This window comes from Brachypodium distachyon, chromosome 2, assembly GCF_000005505.3.
Source record: "Brachypodium distachyon strain Bd21 chromosome 2, Brachypodium_distachyon_v3.0, whole genome shotgun sequence".
Lineage (NCBI taxonomy): Eukaryota > Viridiplantae > Streptophyta > Magnoliopsida > Poales > Poaceae > Brachypodium > Brachypodium distachyon.
Window position 1 is genome coordinate 3,731,535 of NC_016132.3, and position 23,272 is coordinate 3,754,806.

Here is a 23,272-nt window from a genome sequence, read left to right on the forward strand (position 1 = left end):
GGGACTAGAAGATGAAACGAGTCGCCTGTGCCCTGTTTGTTTATGTCGCTTTAGCCTTTATTATCCCTACCCGCAAAAAAAAGAAATACAAGCATGCCACAGTTCACAGCAGGCTCGCTGGACAGATCATGCTTTTTATCAAAACACGTTCCATGAAATAGACATCAAGTGAAGTGACTGGCTGATGTGCATATCCCTGATGGAAACCTAAGTGAGGGAACCTCCCCAGCTCCTGGCACCCTGAAGAAGCGTCGGCTGGTGTCGATGGGACCTGGTACTCCACAGGCGTCCGGCAGTCGGCGCGTGCTGCTCACTTGAAGATCTGTTCTGAGTGTGGCCTGTCGATTTGTTAAGACCTGCTGTATCGAACTTATTTTCACTTGTGAGCTCACTTTAGGGGCATGCTGTTTTTGCTTTTCATTTAGTCTGCTGAAAAACTGAACATCTCCTGTAACTGGTTTGTGTTTCATTTCAATGAAATGGAACTGGGCGGGGCCTTTGGCTCTAAAAAAGTGACTGGCTGACACGGTCGCACTGACAAGTATGTACAATCACCATAACACAAGCATAGATATGCCGAAGATTTTGAAAGTAACTCTGTTGTAGGCTGTAATCGGGGAGATGTCTGATTTCCCCTAGCTGGTACAAGTGGAAAGCCGCGAGGATCAAACTATCGAACTCGCCGACTCCCATATAATACAAAATACAAAAGAGGAGCATAAATTCATCATCTAAGGCGAGTCAGACCCCTCCTCAGAGTCTGCAACAGACTGTGAACGGTCATCTTCAGAGCCTGACAAGGAGAACTGCTTGGAGATGGGTGTTGGTCTTTGCCTTGTCGTTTTCTTCGTCATTGCTTCAGGGGAAATCTGCTCTGGGTGCACGGTTTCTTCAGAATCTTTCATATTTCTCCGACTCCGACGGAGCCCTTGTCGAGGCTTGGTATCAAGCCCACGGCGGACAGCAAGACGTGTCCTCTTACGCGTTACAAAAGCATCCTCCTCATCCGAGCTGCCCTTGTGGGGATCAGAAGCATCATTGTCTCCGTCACTGCTGGAGGAGCTGCCATCCTTGTCATTATAGTCTGAGACTTCGCCAGCATTGTCGTCGTCATCGTCATCAGAACTCAGGTCTCTGCACTTGGCATGCTGCTGTCCTCTATCTTCATTATGCTCTGGCCTGATATCAGATCCTACATTGGCTCCATTGTCTCCGTGGTGAGGAACATGCTTTTCCGTTTTGCCTACTTCCTTGTGTGATTCAGATTCCTTTGCTTTCCTGCATTGAAGTACATTGATTCTTTTCAAGAAGGATGTGTTGGCAGTTTCTCCAGGACAAATAAGTACATGAACAAGAAACGAGAATGCAATCCAACATTCATTTCTAATGTTTCTTCGAGGAGAAACAGACAGGGTGAAATCCCTCGAACCAAGTGTTCTGAGACATCCTTTTTTCTTTGGTTTTCTATATGCACAAATCCCCAAACAGAAGTTGCAAACTGCACAGCATGCTTGCAAACAGTAATATCACGGACACACATTCAAAAGGCAGTATGCAGTACCGTAAGAAATCTGCTGATGCTTGTTTTGCACCGAAGCAACTAAATGCTAATTCCTGAGAAAGTAGGGAGAAAACAGCAGGGTGCTTTGAAGTTGAACTTACGCTGCAGCTTTTATTGCCTCCTTTATGGAACGATCATAATCAGCTGCACAAAAAACAAATACAGGTTATCGATCTTAAGAGATAGCAGGTAGTAAGAGAATATAAATCTTATTTATAAAGTAAAAACATATTGAGAGAAGCATAAAGTTGGCTACAGAATGAGGGATGCAACATGAGTTTCAATGCAACCAAGCTGCAGGTCATGAATCCAAAGATCATTGTGAATGCAAGAATACTTGTGAAAAGATTTCATTCCATTTCATGTGTAAACAAGGATGTGCTGAATAGCAAAGCTCCTTACAGTAACTGTAGTTGACAGGTTTACGTGCACGCAATGAACGGGATTTGAAATCATCAGCAAAAGCTAAACTCTCAATCTTCTTCTGCTGACGTTTTAAGTCCCTCTCTTTCCTCTGCAAGTAAAAAGAAGTTGAAAAGATAAGAATGCACTGATAAATCATCAGCAAAATGAAGCAAAAGCTTGGTGCCAAGGGTAAATGCAGGCCATTCACAAAATGCAAGTGTCTTCGTGTTTCTAAAAACCTCAAGAGCTGATTACAGAAAAACATAAATGAAACAAAGTGGGAAGCATGTAGGATTGGAGGTTACCTTTTGAAACTTCTCCACAGCTGGAATGATATTTTCCTTAAGATGCTCCCCAATGACAGATTCAGACCGACCATTGCTGCATAACTTCTCCTGTCAAGATCGCATGTCAAGTATTGATACTAAAAAGTACAGACACAGAAATCATATCAGCAGGAACCCTAACTGATATTTCAATAAACTCATCGAGATTAGCAGCAGCTGTTTCCCAATGAATATTTGTAACTGGTTTTGTCAAACGGCCATCTTTTCCCTTCCAGTTCTTCTTAAAATCAATTGTTACATCTTCTTTGTATAATCTATGGCCAAGAGTTGAGTCCCCAACGTACCTAACAAACAGGAAGATTTAAAATAACTGTGTCAGCAAGAAAACAATAGAAAAAAAATGTTCGTCAGCTCCATGGAGCCATAGCTCTACACCATATCACCCACACTAAGGGACGCCTCAATTACTTCTCTGGAATGTGAAATTGGCAGAAAAGAAACACTAAATGAAAAGGAGTCAAAGTCCAAGACTGCCAAGAAGATGTGGAGCATCACTTTAACGGAAGCATGTGAGGATACTAGAAGAGTTCTTACTGTGAATACAGTAGGTAGTCATTAAAGACCAAGAAGGACAATACCAAGAATGAAGGAAAAATTCTTTTCAACCAGCCACATTTATCTAGCATAGCCATTGAAATTATCTTTTGCATTTTTACAAACAATCGCTTTACTCACAGCTGAGCATTTAAATTTGATTAGCTATGTAAACGCTCCCAGTTGTCCAATATAGTTCGAGTATGTATATTACAGACTGCATCAACTTCTGTTTCCAAAGTTTCAGCTTACAATGTTGCAATATGCAGAACCAGCTTAAATAGGTGATATTGCTATATAGACAAAAGCTTACATAGGTGATAAGAAAATAACAGGATCACTGTCGTCATACGATAGTATATAAAAAACCAGCCCTTGCATCAACTGTTAAATCCTTAGATGCACCTGCAAAGTTGACCACTGCCTGTCTAGGTCATGCAGGTCAGGCTGGTCTTTGACATATGGGCCTAGGGGCATATGAAGGCTTATCATAAGATGTCATGACCCAAGCTCTGGAGAGCGTAATCATGAGGGCTGCTGTGTTGTGGTGTGGTGAGAGGTAGGAGAGAGAGTTGATGGAGGTAAACCTCCGCTTTCTGGTTTCCTTGATAGATTGATTACACAATATATGGACGTCTTCTTGAACCCCAAGTTATCAGACTCTTGCCCAACAAACTCTGGTTCTTTCCTATCTTCACAACTCTTTTGGAAACTAATTGACTGACTTGAGAAACAAGGAAAATAAGAACCATTAACCGGGTTAAGCCTCAAGCTGCAGCCTGCAGGTTCTTCCCTAGCCTTACAAACATAATGCTGGTCCCATCTAGGACTTGGAATGATATAGGAGCATATCGGGTTTCGCCCCTCAAGGTTATAACCTCTTGCAGTAAAAACTTACTGCTACTGGTTGACTTAAAAGCGAACAGCAGTGACTGATTGACTGGAGATGATAGATTCCTGAAAATGCAATGAAGAGGGAAAGAAAATTACCCACCAATACGTAGTACCATTGCTAGCACTCCCAAACTTTTCTTTCCGGAAGTTGGAAATATCAACTCCTTTCTTCATCTCATCATTAACGTAACATACTGCATCAGTTTGCTGCAATACAGATCATTTATATCAATTCAATCTTTGGCAAAATACTCACAAATACTTTTAATATTCAGTTGATCAAAATGCCCAGGTAATTGACATTTGACCATTTGAAATCAAATTCCACAAAAAGCACTACCTCTGAACGAACTTCGCAGAGCGCTTTGAGTATGAACAAACGACTTATTGGGTCCTGCTCCTTATATGTCTCGACTTCCTTGCTGCACAGGCAAATATGTTGTAGTGAGAAAAAAATCAATAGAGTAGTACACACGCATAGCCTTATTTACAATGTGACGGTAGATGTAGATACCCAGGACTTCTTTTGAATGGGTTGGCTCCTTCAGCAACCTGAAGAAAATTTTTAGTAAGGCCTGGAGGAAGTCTATTTTATTTACATTAGTAAAAAAGCCAAACGATGTAGCAACCTACCCATGACCACCAGTCTGACAGTTCCTTGGCTGTTGCTATCACCCATCCATCATTGACATCCAGATTTTTCTTAACTGGTGGAATTCCCTGATACATTTGACCACCACAAGTCAGTAAACAATATCTGGGACAGACATGACATGGTACAACATAAAACGCATTAATACTTTATTATGTCAAAAGCAAGAACTCTTATAACATAGACTGTAGGGTCCCATGCACAAATACTCCATATATCATATAGTAAATGATGCAAAACTTCAGTTATAAATATGTAAACCATCAAAGCTACGCTGCACATGTTCTGTTGAGAAATGCAGGCTCATCATGTTCTACAACCCGGAGGTATTAAGCAAAATTGATTCGCCTTGCCCTAGTGAGACATAGACACTAGAGACAAATAGTTCATGTGATATTTTCACTTAAGAACATAATTGATATTTTTCTGGAATGATGGGTAAGAATCTACATGAGATAAATAATTTCGTTAAACAAAATAGTAGCCAGACAAATACATTGGTCTGATGAAAAGCAAATAAACAACTAATCAGATACTGTTTTTACCTACGTATCAGACAGATATGCATAATCATATTTATATCATGAACATGAAACGAATGAGGTCACCCTGGTTTTCGTTTCATCAAACATTATCATGAATAACTAGCTATGCACAATATGCGTGACTGAAAATAAGAACTACTCCTAGTTTTTTTCTCCCAAAGATCAAGTGATTACAGCATTAACAGATTGCATCAACTCAAAACACCCCCTAATACACACTCCAAACCTTCACTATGCAGAGATACCACTACGCATCTGATTTCTAAACACACAATCCCACTGTTGCCTGAAACAAATCAGATCACCAAAGTGCTATGCACGATCCACACGAACCTAGCACACAAATTTAATAATTACGAAGTCAGCAAAAAAATGGTAACACTACCTTCAAAAGGGCAATGTGTATGCGAGCAAGGTCGTGGTTGTTGGAGATGAGCGCCGTCTCGATCTCCTCGGCCGAGAGCCCCAGGTTCTCCTCGATCACCGGCTCGAACACCTGGAAATCCGAAGCCGATTACGCCGAAGCAGAGCAAGCAGTTAAGGGGAAAAGAAAACCCTAGCCGAAGCGGGCAGGCTCACCATGAAAAAATGGAGAACGGAGGCGAGCTCCCACCGGCGCCGGAGAAGCACGCGCGGATCCTCGGCGGGGGCCTCCTCCGGAGGTGGCGACGCCCGGAGCTTCGCCGGCGACAAGGGCTTCGCACGCTTCGCCGGCGAGGCCATGGGGCGGGGAGCGTTGGGTGGGCGGGAAAGGGGGGAGATTTTGTGGGCAGGGGGCGGGACGGGAGGCGCGCGGTGGGGCGGCGCTGTTACTGGCCGATTATTATAGGCTGTGATTTTTCGAGCAGACCGGCAAATGTATTTTTAGGGTTTATACTCCAAGAAAACCTGGATTTAATCTTTTCTATTTGAGAAAAGAAGATGGATTTAATCGGATATTTCACTGCACAGTTTTAGAAAGAAAACCGAGGGGAAAACTGAGACCGTAGTCTTGATATCGTAATCTATTACCGATGTTAGTAATGTGCTTGGTTGCAACTTGCAAACGGGTGAGGAACCATCCAATTCCATGGTTCGGTATTTTGTTGAGAAAATAAAACGGTTAGACCCCGCTTGGCTCGCAGTTTTCTAGCCCATACCTGCGTATGTAAATATTTTCCGGCCAGCACACAAATCACCGATTTGATCACCGTTTTCGGTTTTTTTCACCCCCGGTTTGGATTTGTTACGACCGAAAATTGATACAGATCGAAGGAGACCCTGTTTAGCTTCCGGGTGTATTAAGTGGTTTTCTTGTGACCGGTGGATTACAGCTGCAAAAAGAATCTCTTGGAAAATAATATAGTGCTCCCAAGCGGGGATAGATTTTATCCGGTTGATAGAATAGGGCAGAAGGAATGGTTCTATTATGTGTTTGATTCTGAAGATGGAATAAGATGCCGATAAAAATAGGAGAGTGGGAGAGGAAGGGTCCGGATTCTGGTCCGTGCCGACCCATTCCGACCCCAAATTTGGGGCGGGTATGCGTCTCCGGACGCGGAACGAAGCGCCGCACGGTCCGTTTGGTCCACACGGGTCAAATCCTTTCGTATTCTCGGGGCCACTTGCCAGCGGCCCAACAACCCAGCCCTCGGGTCCTTTTTAATGGGACCGAGTCGACCCCATTCCCCCACCCCACCACATACTCCACTCACCCCAACGAAACCCTAGCTTCCCGCCGGCGACATGGATCCCCCACCGTCTCGTCCGTCAGCGTTCAGTACGAAGTACGAACGCCGACCTCGATCAGGAGGGCGTCGCAGGAGGCGCGGCGTCCGGAAGCCCAAGGTCCGGCGGGAGGAAGAAGTAGCGACGCCGGAGGTGGAGACGATGGAGGAGGAAGCCCGCTATGTTGAGTTCTGGGTTCTTGGGCCTCCCAAGGAAGAGGAGGAGTGCCTCATCTTTCTTGTGACGAAGGCCTCATCGGAGCACAGCGCCAAGGAGATCGCCCGAGGGATGGCGGCAGACCGTGCGTTCGAATTTGCCGACAAGGAGGTGGCGCCGCTGCTCCGGTTCCCCGGCGCCGACGAGGACGCTCAATAGCTTCCGGGGTGGGTTATGAACCATTTTAGAAATTTAGTTTTCCTGAGTGGTTAACAACCCACTCTGGTATAACCATCTTTCCTCCCCTGGTGTAGGAGGACGAAGGCCGGTCCGGGGCCATTTTTTGTATCTACGAAATGAAGCGAATTTCTTTAGGGTTCATGTTGTGTTCTTCTCCAAAAAAAAATTATTCTCAATTTGCGTCCCCTCACTAGACGCGCGTCCCGACCCAAATGGACGAAGGCCGGACTGTGACCATTTTCTGTCCGGCCCGCGACCCAAACAGACCAAACCGGACAGAAAAAGCGGTTCGTTTAGGTCGCCCCGCTGGAGTAGCCCTAACTCTTTTGAGAAATAAAATGTTTTCATTCCAATAATACTATATTCTAGGAACCAAACATGGGAATAATGCTGAAGTGCAAAAAAAATTCCATTACATTCCACCATCTTCTAGTAGTAACCAATCACTGCCGAATTTTGTCTAAGTCAGACTTCTTTAAGTCTATAGAAAATATATTAATATCTATAATAACAAATAATTGTACCGTGACATGTATATAATGGCAGATGCAGTAAAATTAATTTGGAATCATAGATGTTAACTTAACTTACAACAAAGCCATAACATTTATATTTATGAAAACAAAGAAAGTAATTTCATTCTTCCAAAAAAGCGAGCTAGACTCTCCAAATTGGGTCATCTACCATGAGCGCTGCGAGATTCACGCATTGCTCAATTGAGGTTACTCCAATGTACTCGAAATAAAATAGACGTAAGTACAAAAACAACAAGATATTCTAATACTCCCTCCGATACTAAATTTCCGTCATTTTTTTAGTTCAAATTTGCACTAAAACAACGATAAGAATTTAGAATCAATGGAGTAGTACCTAACATGGTACGTACATATATTCTAATACGAAAACCAGATCTAAAACTAAATGCCGCAGAGAAAGTAGGTAAATTTTGCTTAAACAAGATTTGATTTCCATTGAATATGAACCCATGCAAATTATTTTTAAGAAGTGTATAAAGTGGTCTAGAAGCTAGATCTTACCGTAAAGTTTGCTATGACACAGAAAGGGATTGTCTAAAAGGAGTTATAGATCAAAAGATATGGGCATCTTAAAGATGACTAGTCAAAACTGTTTACTCTTGAAAAACTTTGCCGTTTCATTGCCCAGCTACAGCTAGCGTGGCAGGGAATTGACGTAGGAGGGACGTGGCTCTTACCAGGTGGCCAACGGCGAGGTCGAATGCGACGGGTCGAGGGGATGGTCTTGAAGGTTCGCAGTGATTTTACGAGTCCAACAGAGGCGGAGTTGATGTCGTCGGTGATCTCCTCCGACGGGAATTTATTGCCGGAGTTGAGCGGCGACGCAATCGGAGGCGGGCTGGGGTGACGGCGACACTGTTTTTTTTTTTGCCAACTGAGGGCACCTGTGGTTGGGGAGGACGCGTGACTTGATTTTCCGTAGTCGGAGACGTAAGCTTCTGGATGGCGAGGGCAGAGCTCCGACCGAGGCGCTAGGCCTCGGGGACGCAGCCACCGGTTAACCTTGTCAAGGCGATAGACAAGGGTAACGAAAGCCATGCATTAGGTGCAGGGGCGGTCCGGAGATTCCAGGGTTCTGGTGCGAGACTAGAACCTGACACCTTAATACAAACATCGAAATAGTAATCAATGGACGTATTTATGTGTATCAAAATTTGGCAATAAACCAGCGAATAAAAAATGACACGAGTAATTTATAGATATTCATCTCATCTTCCGTTTTGAAAAGTAGCAAGTCTTCAAAATTTTCTCCTAACATTGCTAGATGCAAAGTAATTGTCTTACTCTTGTCTAACTGAATACTAACACAATGCCACCAAATGCTAAATCGACTCAATAAAATCTTACCGATTATCACGAAGACTCATCAGGCACTCATGTTTTGCGTCGAACGTGGTACGATGGTTAGGACATCCTCAACAAGGGATGCTACACGAGTATCAAGAAATTAGTGGCCAATGTGGATGAGAGAGAAATGTCACAACAAAGTAATGGTTACTTGAAGAAGTAACAGGTACTACACGGATACCAAAAAAACAAAAAAGATGACATGTGGGTCCATCAAAAAAAAAATGAATAAGAAAAAATAAAACACATTGAAAAAAAGAGAGAAATTTTTTAATACTGATACTAGCTGGTACCTTGTTGAAGATGCCCTTAGCGGAGTTCCAGCTCGAGGTGACGACGAGGCTACTCAGCCGCAGCGACGGGTGACAGCGTCTTCACGGACCGCGAGACCATGATGAAAGCTGTGTCCGCCAGGTTTTAAAACCATCATGGTCCAATAAAAAAAATATTCGCCATGATGTAACATGTCAATATAGGAAGTACTACTTTTGTCTCAAATTTGCTCAAATACGGCTGTATCTATGTGTAAAAAATTTCTAGATACATGTAATATTTCGACAAGTAATTCTGACCGGAAAAAGTATAAAAAATTCAATAAAAACACATATAATTAAAATCCTAGTTGGCGTATTGGCAGGCTTCCTTTGCTCTCGATCCATCGGGAGAGGGAAAGTCGGGACGAGCGGAGCGGAAGAGAATTCAGCGAAGTATCGATCAGGGATCGTCTCCGAGACACGATCGATGCTTAGCCCATTTAAATCAAACCCACTACATCAGATTGTTTCTGGGCTGACTTTTTTGTTTTTTGGGCTGACATTATAAAAGTATATTGGGCTGGACCAAAATCCTGGCACCCCTCTAGCTAGGCCAATGTGGTCCGGCCCCTATGCTTCTCGGTGACAAAGCCTACGCGATATTGATATTTGCCTAATTTTCTCGTCCGTTCGAACGAGTTGATCGATTGATCTCCCGAGCTCCACCTCAATTCGGCCTAGCTTTTGATTATGGGCTAGCCATCCAAGCCCATACATGGTCAATCAGTCAATCAACAAAGCACAAATAATGCTGGCAGATTCTCATACGTATGGGCCTAGTACCATATGCACCTACCCCCCTTGTTTGCACGGTCCAGGGTGGCGGCCCGCTCGCCCCCTCAGGGTTGGGCCCGATTAGTTGCAACGGAATTGGGGAACGAATCTCTTTTTTTTATGAGGGAATTGGTGTCGAGGGGTCATCTCGACAATGCCCAAGCTTGAGAGCTTTCGACTAGGGAAAGCACGGGATGCAATGTCAATCTCTTTGACTAACAAGGACTAGGGGACACAGAGATTACCCAGGTTCAGGCCCTCGATGAGGTAAAACCCAACGTCCTGCTCTTGGTGTTTTGTATTGATGATGATTACAGAGAAGTTATGAAGTATGGTGTGTAGATTGGATCTGGCGAGTGGGATGAGAATGGCGCGTCCTTCCCGATTTCCTCTCCTAGCCTTTTATATTTGGATGCACGATTTACATGCATGTAATGGCGAGCATGTTGCTTTCCCTTGGAGAAATACACAGTTACATGAACAATCATCGGAGAAACTAAGCAATTTGTTTTGTATAGCGGCTAATTAGCTACTTTGCTTGTTATAGCTTGTGCTCTAGTCGACCCAACTTGCAGAAAATAATATTAGCCATAACCTCTATTGATTAACTATGCAGCTTGCTTTAATTAAGAAAGAAAAAGATTTGATTGGAACAAAACACCCACATACACACATTCTTTTAAAAGATGTCATGGACATGCTATATGTTTCTTTTCTCATCGGTTGCATAAACTTACATGAATGAATTAATCTCATGAATATATACAAATTTTATGTAGTTAGATTATTGCATGTAATTTAACCTTCAGGGATCGAGATATAAATGCAAGACATATTTTCATGCTGGATACAGCAAATCTAAGGGTGAACATGCAAATTACTATGCCATATCATGATGTTGATAACTCACATATAAGTGGATTGCGCGTCCTCTTTTCCCCATCAGTTAGAGATTTTGGTTGAATTGGCTCGGAGCATGAAGCTCTACGTGGTATCAGAGCCAAGAGGTCTCGGGTGGGCGTGCTCCGCCGATCCGGGAGATTAGGCTCCTGGCCACCCTCTCTCTTTTCTTTTTTTCCTGTATTTTTCCCGGGATCCATCTTGGATCTCTTTGTACAGTGCTTCTCTTTCGAATTGAATAATGACGGAAATCGACCATCTTTTTCTAAAAAAAAGAGGTCTCGAGTTCGGGACCTGGGTAGTGCAATTAAATTGTAACTCACTTTTGGTACACGTTTAGTCCTGTGAGCCACACATGAGGTGATGATGGGGCAATTGAAGTATAAGTGGATTGCCTTTCATTTCCCGTCAGCTTAACTTTCGGAGAACTTGTTGGTGCATGTGCCACATTAACTTCCTCACAGACAATCTAGACGATCTCTTTTAGGCATCCAATAGCAAATGGGCGAGGTTCTTCGATCTGCCAACAGGTCCGCGCATGCTCAATTTATGATATTATAGACCGTGATTTCTCAATAATTGAACATGGATATAAGTTAGTGGACCGCCTCCCGCGGTCTTCCGATCCGTCAGCTCCCTGGTACCGAGAGAAGACAAAGAGGAAGAGCTTCCAAGAAGAGAGGATTATTGCTTCAAGTTCCAGCCCTGTCAAATGAATGGTTGGGCTTACATTAAAGGATTCAAAAGCCATCGGTTTACAATATTGCCCCTAAGCACAAGCCGCTTGTCTAATTACAAGCTTGCCACCGGGGCACCAACTACTACATCTGATGGCTCATGTTTCCCTACAGCATGGAGAAGATCTAGAAAAATAGAAACATTACGTTCGAAGGTGTTATTGTCATATATCATGAAGAACGTCGATTTGACTCTACGCGAGATGGTAGTTTTTTGCGGTCTCAACCACACCAAAATTAGGTGCCTAGTTTTTTTTTTTAATTTCTAAACCATATAATTCTCTCAACTGTTTTTTTAGCGCTGCTTCTATCTATCTTCTTCTTTGTTCAAAGACTTACCGGCCTATTATGCAATAAATACTCCCTCCGATCGTAAATTGTTGTCGAAATATTACATGTATCTAGACGTTTTTTAAGAATAGATATATCCATATTTGGCCAAATTTGAGTCAAGAATTTAGAATCAGAGGGATTAGTTTTTTTCTATTTTTACAAAAAATACATCTAGCTGCTTTCTTTCGCTAGCTGGCCAACGGCTGGATGCAATAACTCCCTTCCATAGCCACAACGTTTCATTCCTTTCATATCCTTCCAAATTTAGCTTATGACGTGTCCCCGGCCTTAATTAATTTCCTCCCTGGCGCCTCCTCCCGCACAGCACAATTTTTAATACCAATTTCCAAATTTATATATACATATATATATGTATATATATACATATATATATATATACTATATATATAATATCTCACCAGACACACTTAATTAATTTGCTTTTTGAAGACGAAAGCAGTACCTGCTCGTAGCTTAATTTCTTTTTTCCTTTTGCTAAATAGCACAAATGTCTTCTGCTATTTATATATGCCTCAAAATTTTCTTTCTTGGCCATACCTTAATATCTTGTTTTCCGCAGTTCTTTTCCCAGAATTTGGTGGCGGATCCTTGGACTCACAAGATTCTTTTGTTGTTTTATATGGTGGATATGACGGGGTGTTCAGAGAGGACCTAGCCATAGATATACAAGCTATCTTAAACATTAATCATGTCATTGAAGCTCTCTCTGGCAAATATTATTGTCCCACACCATGATAGCTGATGTTTTAAGATATATAGGTTGCAACCTTATTTTACAGCAGTTTAAGATATCACGAGCTCGTAGAAATTAACTTTTTCTAAGTAAATGTTATACTGAGTTCATGCTTTCAAATTCACATATTTCCAGCTTTGACACTGTGCAACATTGTACTCTCTGTGATGAACCGATCCATATGTAGTTTGTGCTAATCCATTTCTATTGATGCTAGCTTTTGTGTTGAATTGGCGATTAATTAAGTGAAAATTGAATCCATATACATCATTGACCATGTTCTACCATGGAGTTACTATAGAATCAGCTTTGTTAAGGTGTGAAATGAGGTGTGCTACAGTAAATATGATTAAAAACATGTGAAGTTCAAAGAACACATCGAATCAGCTTCGTTAAGGCCGGGTGTGAAATGAGGGTATGCTACAGTAAATATGTTAAAACTACGCGGAGCTAAAAAAAACAAATTGACACTGGATCTAGGCGTGTATAGCCCATGGGACCGTCGGGGTGGGGTATGTATTTTTGGTGTCATTCATTCATTTACATTACCTGCTAATTAAATCACTAGCTAGCTAACATAAACCCTTCATGAAATGTCAGTTTTCCATTTTGGTTTGGTTTTGAGAACACTCCTTGATGGCGAACCTTCTCAAAGGGTGTTCTCCAAACAATTTGACAATTACTTTTGTGTTTCCTCTGCAGCATACATACAGGACTAGTATTGCGGCGATCCCGCCACATCATCTTTTGATCTAGTCCACTAACCCATCCCAAATATTAATTCCCAAATACATACAGGACTAGTATTGCGGCATATTGCCTTACAGTGTATGGAACTAAAATTTGTTTTGGTGAATAATTCCGTTCTTTTTACATAAATCATCTAATGTGATCCTAAAGTGTATTCTCCTCCCCAAGCTCTAATAAATTTCATGTAATGACCTCATTTGTCTATAATTTTCATTCTCTAGTTACTAACCATTAGTCTTGCCGCATATATTTTTTCTAGTTAATGAGGTACATAAGAAAAACTGCTGCACAAAATCTCACTTAGGCCATCACCTCTTTACTATCTGAGTATATATAGGCTGGATCATAGCACCCTTCTTGTTTGAATACATGGACCATGGTTCTTAAAAGTTTTAGCTATGTGTTCACACCACTTTCTATGTTTATTGTTGTTTATTACTACATGAGTCTGCAAAAACATGACACTTTGGTTATTGCTCTGGTATTTATTTTGTCCAGGAAAAAAATGAATACTCTCACGTACCTGGACAAGCCTTGTTGTATCTGGGATGCCATAGGAACCGAGTCCTTCCTACATACGGATTCAGGGCTAACATGACCATGTGGTGCAGAAGGTACATATATGATGTTTTCTACGGTACCCAATACTTCAATAGACTAAGTGGAGTATTAAGGAAGGGTAATCTGGACTTTTCAGATGCACTAAACGCAGTATTAGCACGCTCCTGTCAGTCGTCTTGCCAGGCCGCCGCCGCTGGCCTCCCGCATCCGCGCGCCGCTGCCGGCCTCCCCGCTGCTGCTCGCCGCCGCCGGCCTCGTCGTGCCGCACGTCGCTGCCGGCCTCCCGCAGCCGCGCGCCTCCGCCCTCCCTGCAGCTAGCAGTGCGCCGCCTGCGGCCTCCCCGCGACAGCGCCGCCACCGGCCTACTCGCTCCGGTTAGATTTGCCAGAGACGAGAAGGGGAGGTTCGTCTGGCGAAAACTGCGCGTGGTTAGGATTACAGTCTTACCCTTACCTGTTCAATACTCCTTTAGTTTTGAGAAAATACTCTGTTGGGTTAAGTTGGAGTATTAGGGAGTAATGGCTAATCTCAGCCCGTAGATTAGAAAAATAAACGGTTCATATTAATTCTGGGGTACCGTAGAAAAGCTCACATATATATACACACATCTTGCCCCTAGCTACAAATATTAATTTGATATCTTTTTTATTCCTCTAAAACAACTGAAAGAAGTAGCAGCTTGTATTAATCATCCCAACAAGGTTAACATCACTACCTCGTGATTGCCTATACATATACATGTGTGGATTAGCAAGGAGAATATTGGCATGCATTACTCTTCTTATGATTGACTATGTGTGGTTAAACAAAAAAAATATCAATGAACATTAATTATGTTTGAGTGATCAACTATATATATATAGTCAAGTAGTTCACTATTACATATAGTATTAGCAGTAATCTTTGTGTGAGCCTGAGTATGTTGACATCCACTATGTACACGATGATATATCGACACACTTTTGTGGACACTGGTGCATATACATTAATATATACTTAAAAGTCGCAATAATTCATTTGTAGCTAACCAACATGCTTATGTCATATAGCTCGGCCTTCAAGGAGATGATGAAATACAAGACATATTTCCCTGACTGGTGTGGCAAATGTCTAAGTGAAAAGAGAGAGAGAGACAAGCAAAATACATCAATGCCAGGTAACTAACCATTCCTCACATATTTGCAAACTCGTAATTCAACATTTTGAATCAATTAATCAGACTTATTTATTTTGAAGATACTTAACTTTTGCTCGGCAGTTTGCAATTTTTTTCAGGGTCTTCTCAGCATCCCCTAGCAAACTAACAGGCGATGTCTCTAAAGGCCAACAAACTGTTATGTGCTTAAATAATGTACTGTCTTCAATAAATGTGCCCCTTTTGGGTTCAAGATATTTCGTTAAATTAGCAGTATGTATAACTAATTAACAGGGAATTTCTTGAGGAGATAGTTCTATGAACTGATCCAAGATATGTTGCTAAACACATGAAAGCATTTATGCTGCCCTTCGACTTGATACATATCAGGACATGAGTGTCATTTCTTTTCCCTCAAAAAATGTGCCATTCGGTCATCATTTGTCTGGACACATATCTCATCATACACGTACTTAGGGTTTAACGGTACATGACTATCAGCATGGATGTGATGCATAAATTAACTACACATACATGCATACCATCCAGCATGATTTTTGGGCAAATTTGAGACAAGAATTATGAAACGGAAGGAGTACTACAGTACTACTGGTGGCCCACTCATGGTGCATCAATGATGAGGTGTCAAGTATAAGGCTTTATGTAGTAGTGGTTGTAGCTCGAGGGCGAGTGATGTCATGCAAGGGTGGTGGCACTATAAGGTGGTTTCGGTGGACAGCGCTGGCGCGCGCACACAGGTTTTGGAAGTCATTCAGGATGGCGGCCCAAGGCTGGAGTTCATCATGCTTATATGTGTTGGTCTCCTGTGGACGACGAGGCTGTTCTTAGCACTGGCCGTCAGCCCTTCGGACGTTGTAGTTGGTGCGCGGTTTCTTGCGGCGCATGGCTTCCTTGCCTGAAGCGATCCTGGGCGGCTCCTCCGATAGCGATGGAACCTGTAGCACGGTGGGGGCTGCTAATTTGGTCGATCTAGCGTGTTTCCCCTTGGGCTGTGGGTGTTTTGTGTGGCGTTTTCATGTGTTGTGTTTCTCATTCCGTTTGCGACGAGGGTAGGTTTCGGCCTCGTTATCTCGGTTCATCCGGTTTTCTGTGAATTTACAGGGCAGTCAACTTCTTCTCAATTAATAGAACAGGCAATGCTTTTGCATCGAGTTCGGGGAAACAGAGCATTTAGTAGGAACAAGGTGGCACGCCTACGTGTTAATAAAGAAATATTTACCTGAATATATTGGTGATGGATAGCGAATATATATATGGAGCCAAATAAGACTTTTCCAGACAGTATACATAATGCATATAGTTATATCATATGCCTGATACAACAGTTCTTCATTCAAGTAATTGAAGGTTAAATTTACATAGCACATTATTACTCAAGTGCAGCATATATAATTTCGGAACGATCACAATTGGTGGTCATGCATGGTATGGGAGCATAATATATATAGTAGCTCGAGTGTTGGAAATAATCTTTCCTCGGTCAGTCCGAGTACTAGTTGAGTTAGTATTAGGAATCCTCACGTGTTAGTTTCCTTGTTCGCTTGTGCTTAGCAGAATCCGTGTCAGGTTTGACATCTAGTCCGAGTAGGTCTAGGTAGTATGTAGCTTGGCGTGTATATATGCAAGCATCAGGCTGCGGTTTGTAACGTGGGAAGAAACTTGTAAGAGATATTGAGATAAGAAATAAAAAAGATATGACAGGTGACTTTGACCATAATTTGGTGATACTCGTGTGCGTTTTCATGTGATTGATCTTTGGGCAAACCCAACATCGAGATCGATAGAGTCACTTAATCTCCTTAATTTGGTTCATCTTCTCTTAATCTCGCTCGGATGCCTGACAGTCACTGGACGGTGAGGGTTTGGATGTTTCATCAAAAAATAGTACTGTTTGATCAAAATCGAATGGTAGAGAAGAAAGTGTTTTGGGCCGGGGGGTAAGTAAAGAAAAGCTGAAGAAGGAAATTAACCGGCGAGGAATGGAGGCGGGGCGATATCAAATAAACAGCGGCAGCGAGCTAGAAATCGAGGTAAAGCCTCGTGGGCCCCGAACACTGCGCCAGGTGCCGGCTGTCCTCGTCTGACAAGTGACAACGCGTTTCCTTCATCCCACGCCAAACGCAAAGCAAAAGCAGCGGAAAACTAGTAACGCTCATACAACACGCTGACGCTGGCCATCACATTTCACAAGGCAGCAGCTGGAGCCTTGGCGAGATCCCTCCCAGTCCCCATTCCCATCGATCTCCCTCCCCGCCGCCGCATCAAACCCTAGCGCGGCCAACCTCGATCCATGGCGCCCGCCCAGCGCAGATCCCGCCGCCGCCGCAACAACAACACGTCGCCGCCGCAGCAGCAGCAGCAGCCGCGGCGCAGATCCATGCGCATCCTGCTCCGTAGCATCCCGGAGGAATTCTCCGACGCCCTGGACGGGAGACCTGAGGTTTTCGAGGTCATGGAGCAACACCTCCCGCTTGCCCTGTACAACGCTCCCCGCGACGTGAAGCTGTCCTTCATGCGGCGCATCCTCGCCCGTGACACGCCCCCGCCGCGGGCTCTCAGGGAGGTACGCAAGTACTCTTACTCTAGCTAAAGTACTCTTTACTGCACTAGCTAGCTAGCTTCTTCCTCTCAAGCCCTCGTCTAATTGGCGAGATCTATTGTAATTAGCACCGCTAGATCAGTTTACTTCTTTCCTTGAGGTTTCATCTAGCGCTTGGAAATTAACTGGGATTTTGTGAATCTTGCACGCAGATCGAGATAACTATGCACAGGCAGAAACGATTGTCATCGTATGAGGTTTGCCCTTCGATCTTTGCATATATGATGTGTGTTGGTCTTAGTTTGTTTCATGTTTATGTAAAAAATTATGTATCTATTAAGTTTTTCTTTGCTCAAGTACTTTTATGTGTTCATATATATACTTAAGCAGTTAGTTTGTTGAATTATGAATAGCAATGACCATGATATCTACTCCCTCGGTTCTTTTATATGGTGGGATTTATTCGTTAATTAAGGCAAGCCATCGACCAACAACTACTCTGTAAATATGTTGCTTATGTGATACAAAGTTGCGCTCATTAGTAATCAATTCTCAAATATGTATTTAATGATATCAATTTTGTGTCACATAAATTGCATGTTGATGATGTAGTTGTTTGTCCAAGGCTTGTTGATGGGGACGTATCCAGTGAATCCCCCTACCTCCGTGCATCCGTGTATCCGACGATTTGGAACCAGTCGATCATAATCGTGGGAGCCTGCTGTCTTATGGGAACTTTTGCAACACAGCGCCTGCCTCCAGCATTTCTATCTTGCAAAGTCCCCCTTCCTCGGGTTGAATCATGTCCCAGTTAATCCCCCATGTTACACGCATCAATACATCGTCTTCTCCCCCCACTAGTTCTCCCGACGGCGACGAGACCAAACCCAGATAAAATCTATCCAAGCTCACCGTTGCGGTCGCGGGCGCGATCTGCTGCGCTGTTCAGGTCTTGCCAACCTCCGCGTGGCCATACCCCGTCCGCCTTCTTGCCGGGGCCTGACGCCAAGGTCGCCGGCAGCCACAACAGATTTGTCAGTTCCAGCTTGCACCACGCCCTCGTCTAGTGCCCCTTCCACTAATGAGTAATGACGCCAACATTCTTTGCGTGGGCAGGTTGTACAGCCCGGCTGGGACCCCGGCAGAGCAACCAGATAGCTGAATTTTTCTTGTTCCTATTTGATGTATCTAGTACTTGCAGATTGACTTCCTAGATGTGGCTTGTGAGCTTATTGTCTGCAATTGTTGCTTGTGATGTGAGTGTAGATGGATGGGGAATATCGATTTTCAGACAAAAATGAACGCTTATTGTTGTGAATGGAAATTTTAGATAGAGACAGGGCATGGCAGTGCATCGGAAATGAAATTGATCCTGAAAGAACTTTATGGGACCTTTTAGGCCGTCAGGCGACTCAGGCGTATACGTCTGGGTCTGGTCATCGAAATCTCCGTCTGATTGTGCAGTCGTTGCAGCCGCCGGCGGCCTGGGCGTCAAGATCCGTCAAGGAGGCTGGCCGAGACTTGAATAACGCATGGCGGATCATGCCGAGCGACCAGGGGGATGAGTCTTGTGCGCTTGCTGAACACCTGAACTCGTCGGCATCGGGAGAACCAGCGTGGGGTAGAAGATGACTCCAGAAGACGTATTGATGCTTGTGACAGAAACAGAAGGATAATTGGGGTACTTCGCAAAATAAGATGAGCGGAGGCGGGCGCTTTACTGCAAAAATTCCCATAAGACAGCAGGCTCCCACGATTACGATCGACTGGTTCCAAATCGTCGGATACACGGATGCACTAAGGTAGGATGATTCACTGGATACGTCACCATATATATATATATATAAAGAAATGTGAGGAAGATACCATCCATTTATCCATTGAATATTTTGCAGCCTCTATACCCCCAACTCTACAGAATGAATCCTTCTGGTTTTTTCATGCCGTCGTTTCTCCGAGCCATTCGTGGTGACCCTTTAGAAAGCTTTAGAGATGTCATGCGCCCGGTAGCACCTGTTGTGGTCGCATTTCCTATGCTGCGACCAGGATTCTGTGACATGCTTGTGGCTGAGGTATGCATAAATATAAATAAATATATATATATATATATATATAATATATGACCTGGATTGAATTACTGTTCTTTCTCTAATTATTTATTTGAAAGAAAAATACTACAATAACTATATTGTCATTCTAGATGCTCTCTTGTTGTGTTTTGAACACCTGAACCAGCTGTGATATGATTAAATAGATACTCTTTTTCGTATATATCTGCAGGTCCAAAACTTTTACATGTGGGCATGTACAACAAAGCAAAAGATATTAAGGACAAATGCCTTAAACACGTCTCCATATGGCGTTGTTCTTTCGGATATGGGGATGCAAGGGGTGTTAGACGACCTCATGAAGCAGTTTGTCTCCCCTATTTCGACAGGTTATATATTATCCCCATTCTGGCAAAGATACTTAATTAATTTGCTTGTTATAAATTCCTTATGATATGTGTTTGCTCATAAATATTCCTTATGATCTTAAAGGAAGTGATGTTCTAATTTCTTCTTTTTTTTCTGTAGTTTTTTTCTCTGAAGTTGGTGGTGGATCTTTGGACTCGCACGTGTCTTTTGTTAATTTATATCATGGAGATGACAATAATGGCACAGGTACGTATATGCCACAACTTCAAGATTAATATATGTCTATAGATTAATGTATGCTGGTACAAAAATAAAACATTCTAGTACTCCTTCGTGATCCCTATAAGTTTTCCCTTTTGTACATGTCAATTTTTTACAACATTTTGAATACCAATGGCTTACAGTTTGGGGACATGTCTAAAACGAGAACTCTTTTAGCACCGAGGTACGTAGTACAACAGAGAAGACCTAGCTGATACATGCATGACATGTTACTTGAACATTTCTCGTGTCATCATTGAAGTTCTCAAAATTAAGGGATATGTTACTTTACTAGTCTACACTTCAAGATTATATCATATATAATTAATCTTTTTGTTGCAGTTAACTTTTTATATGGGTGATATATTTTCGTAAAAGGAATTAAGGTTATACGATAGCACTCTTATACATGGCAGCACTGCAGAGTTATTTGCATTTAATTATAACAGAGGTGTGAAATGAGGCCGTGTTATAGTAAAGATGAAAATATAAGAACATGAGAGCAGGAACTAGCATTGGATCTAGAGTGGTGTTGGGGGGGAGGAGAAAAATATATATATATATATATATATATATATATATATGGAAAAACTCACCGTGTTTCACATACTACCATATGATAGTATATTCTAATTTATCATTTTTAATAAATTCATATACTATATCTCTAAGATACTTAAGAGTGAACTATATGAAAAAAATTGAAAGTTGCATTGGTACACATAGTTTTTACTCTATATATAATTATGTGTCCTATATATTGTTCTTTGTTTTCTTTTCTCTATCGTGAACCATTATGATATTTTCTATAGAATTATTAATAATAGATGGAGATTTGCAGATTGGCATGTGGATGATTCTGAAGTTACACTAAGTGTCTGCCTAGGAAAAGAATTTACCGGTGGTGAAATGTACTTCAATGGTAGACGTTGTGAGAATCATACTACTTCAATGGAAAAAGATGAGGTAGTTTAATTGATTCATAGCGTAAATTTTGTACTAGGTTAATTAGATGCCGATTTATCGAGTTATTTCCACATGTTTATTCTAACTCCTCCTCCAATAAATAACACTGTACCCAGGAGGACAAGAGCATCAACACTACATGTGTACCATCTGGCTATATGATGGATCACATGCATTCTCCCCTAATTTTTTAATATATAGAAAGACATAAATTAACTATAGTCATAATTTTAAAGCGAGTTAATGTATTCTTTTCTTTTCAATCCTGTTAATATGCATGCTTATGCACATTAATTTTTTATTGTCCAGGAAAAGGTTATACATCCTCAAGTACCTGGAGAAGCTTTATTGCATCATGGCCGTCATAGACATAGTGTCTTTCCTACATTTTCCGGATTCAGGGCTGATATGACCATGTGGTGCAGAAGGTACATCCACATACATGCATTATTCCTGTAAAGCATATTACCTCAAAGTTAATGATTTCTGGAATGATATGACCTGTGGAGGACACACAAGAAGGTGCTTTCGCATGCAGAAATAAATAATTAATGATTGAACAACTCGAGGCAAATCTTTTGCCTCCGTTTCGAAAAGAAAAAAAATGATTGAATAACTCAATAATTTATCTGTGACTAAACTAGTGTACTTCTTTCAAATAGTTCGGTCTTCAGGGAGCTAAGGAAATACAAGACTGATTTCTCCAACTGGTGTGGTGAATGCAAGAACCTTGGAGTACAAATGTGATCGCCAGGCAGGATAATATATATGTGGCATGTTGATGTCATTAGTATGGTAATTATTATTAATCATCTCGCGTATTATTTGACTCAAGTTTCATGGTCTTTAATCAACACAGCTGTATTACTACTATTTTACCTGGATTGTTATACGTACCTAAACTGATTGGGTTGTTTAAAAAATTTCAGGCTCTCTTTTAACACCCGGTAGTAAAGATGCCAAGGACTCCTGTCAACAGGCCATGACTTTGTTACCTTATTGTATCCATTTATTTGTATCCAGTTATATGTACCCAGTGGCTCCTGTACTATGTGTCACCTTCCGTGTTGAACATATATTTTGATAAGTTAATGGTATGTGTGCTTAATTAGTTTTACTCATATTTAACTGTAGTTACTCCCACGTTGTAACTACACCCGGTAGTATGAAAAAATCGTCTTAGAATATGAACTCACTTCTTAAATTTGTAACTTGGCAAAAGTCATAGAGTTATGTTCAAAAACGTTTGAAAGAATTCATGCAAGTAATATTGGTTAGAAAAAGTTGGAATATTACAAGTTACGTGACTTGTTATATATTTTTTATTTTTGCACAGACCAAAAAATACCATATTTTTGTGAAAAATCACAAAGTTAAGATTTTGTACTCATGTATTACTTGAACAAAAAAATATCAACATAATACATTTGTTTGCAAGTTTTTAGAAATTGGATTTATATGGACCTAGGATCATTCTAGCATTTTTGTTTTCCGACATGGTATGAGTGTCATATATATGTTCCTTTATGTTTTATATGCAGTATATACTCGTTAATGTCAATTTTTAGTTTTCACTCCAAGCAATAGAGAACCGTTATTATGAACGCTCGGAAATAACAATAAAGAATATTAAGATAACGTTCATGTGATTAGCAATGTGTGGTTGTACAATGGTCCCGCAAGTGTCAATTGGCGTAGCTTCTTTGTGGCGCAAGTATTAAATTTCAAACGTGAGGAGCTCGAAGGTCAAGGTCAATGTATTACAATAGAGAGGATAGATAACTATTCCACAAGCCGGCAGCTATCTTTAAGTCATCGTTCTCTTTAATCTATAATTAAGACCATAGAGTTATATCATCTGTTACCTGGCAAATTGCATGTCCGAT

At 41.8% G+C, this 23,272-nt stretch overlaps 2 protein-coding genes across 2 annotated transcripts; one reads left to right on the forward strand and one right to left on the reverse strand.

The window, feature by feature from the left end:
* Positions 1 to 521: 521 nt before the first annotated feature.
* LOC100842857 (DDT domain-containing protein DDR4) lies at positions 522 to 5,721 on the reverse strand. The gene is made up of 11 exons (XM_003569872.4): positions 5,518 to 5,721; positions 5,324 to 5,434; positions 4,375 to 4,461; positions 4,256 to 4,293; positions 4,082 to 4,163; positions 3,842 to 3,948; positions 2,435 to 2,597; positions 2,272 to 2,361; positions 1,964 to 2,075; positions 1,663 to 1,705; positions 522 to 1,278 (listed from the first exon to the last, which is right to left on the reverse strand). Exons 1-11 carry the CDS (start codon positions 5,659 to 5,661, stop codon positions 732 to 734), a joined length of 1,524 nt encoding a protein of 507 aa, XP_003569920.1. The 5' UTR covers positions 5,662 to 5,721; the 3' UTR covers positions 522 to 731.
* Positions 5,722 to 17,580: 11,859 nt separating this feature from the next.
* LOC100827870 (uncharacterized PKHD-type hydroxylase At1g22950) lies at positions 17,581 to 22,451 on the forward strand. Its single transcript, XM_014898905.2, has 8 exons — positions 17,581 to 17,766; positions 17,955 to 17,999; positions 20,023 to 20,179; positions 20,319 to 20,405; positions 21,262 to 21,386; positions 21,696 to 21,814; positions 22,049 to 22,181; positions 22,316 to 22,451. The coding sequence occupies exons 1-7, from the start codon at positions 17,581 to 17,583 to the stop codon at positions 22,131 to 22,133; spliced, it is 804 nt and encodes a 267-aa protein (XP_014754391.2). The 3' UTR covers positions 22,134 to 22,181; positions 22,316 to 22,451.
* Positions 22,452 to 23,272: the final 821 nt, after the last annotated feature.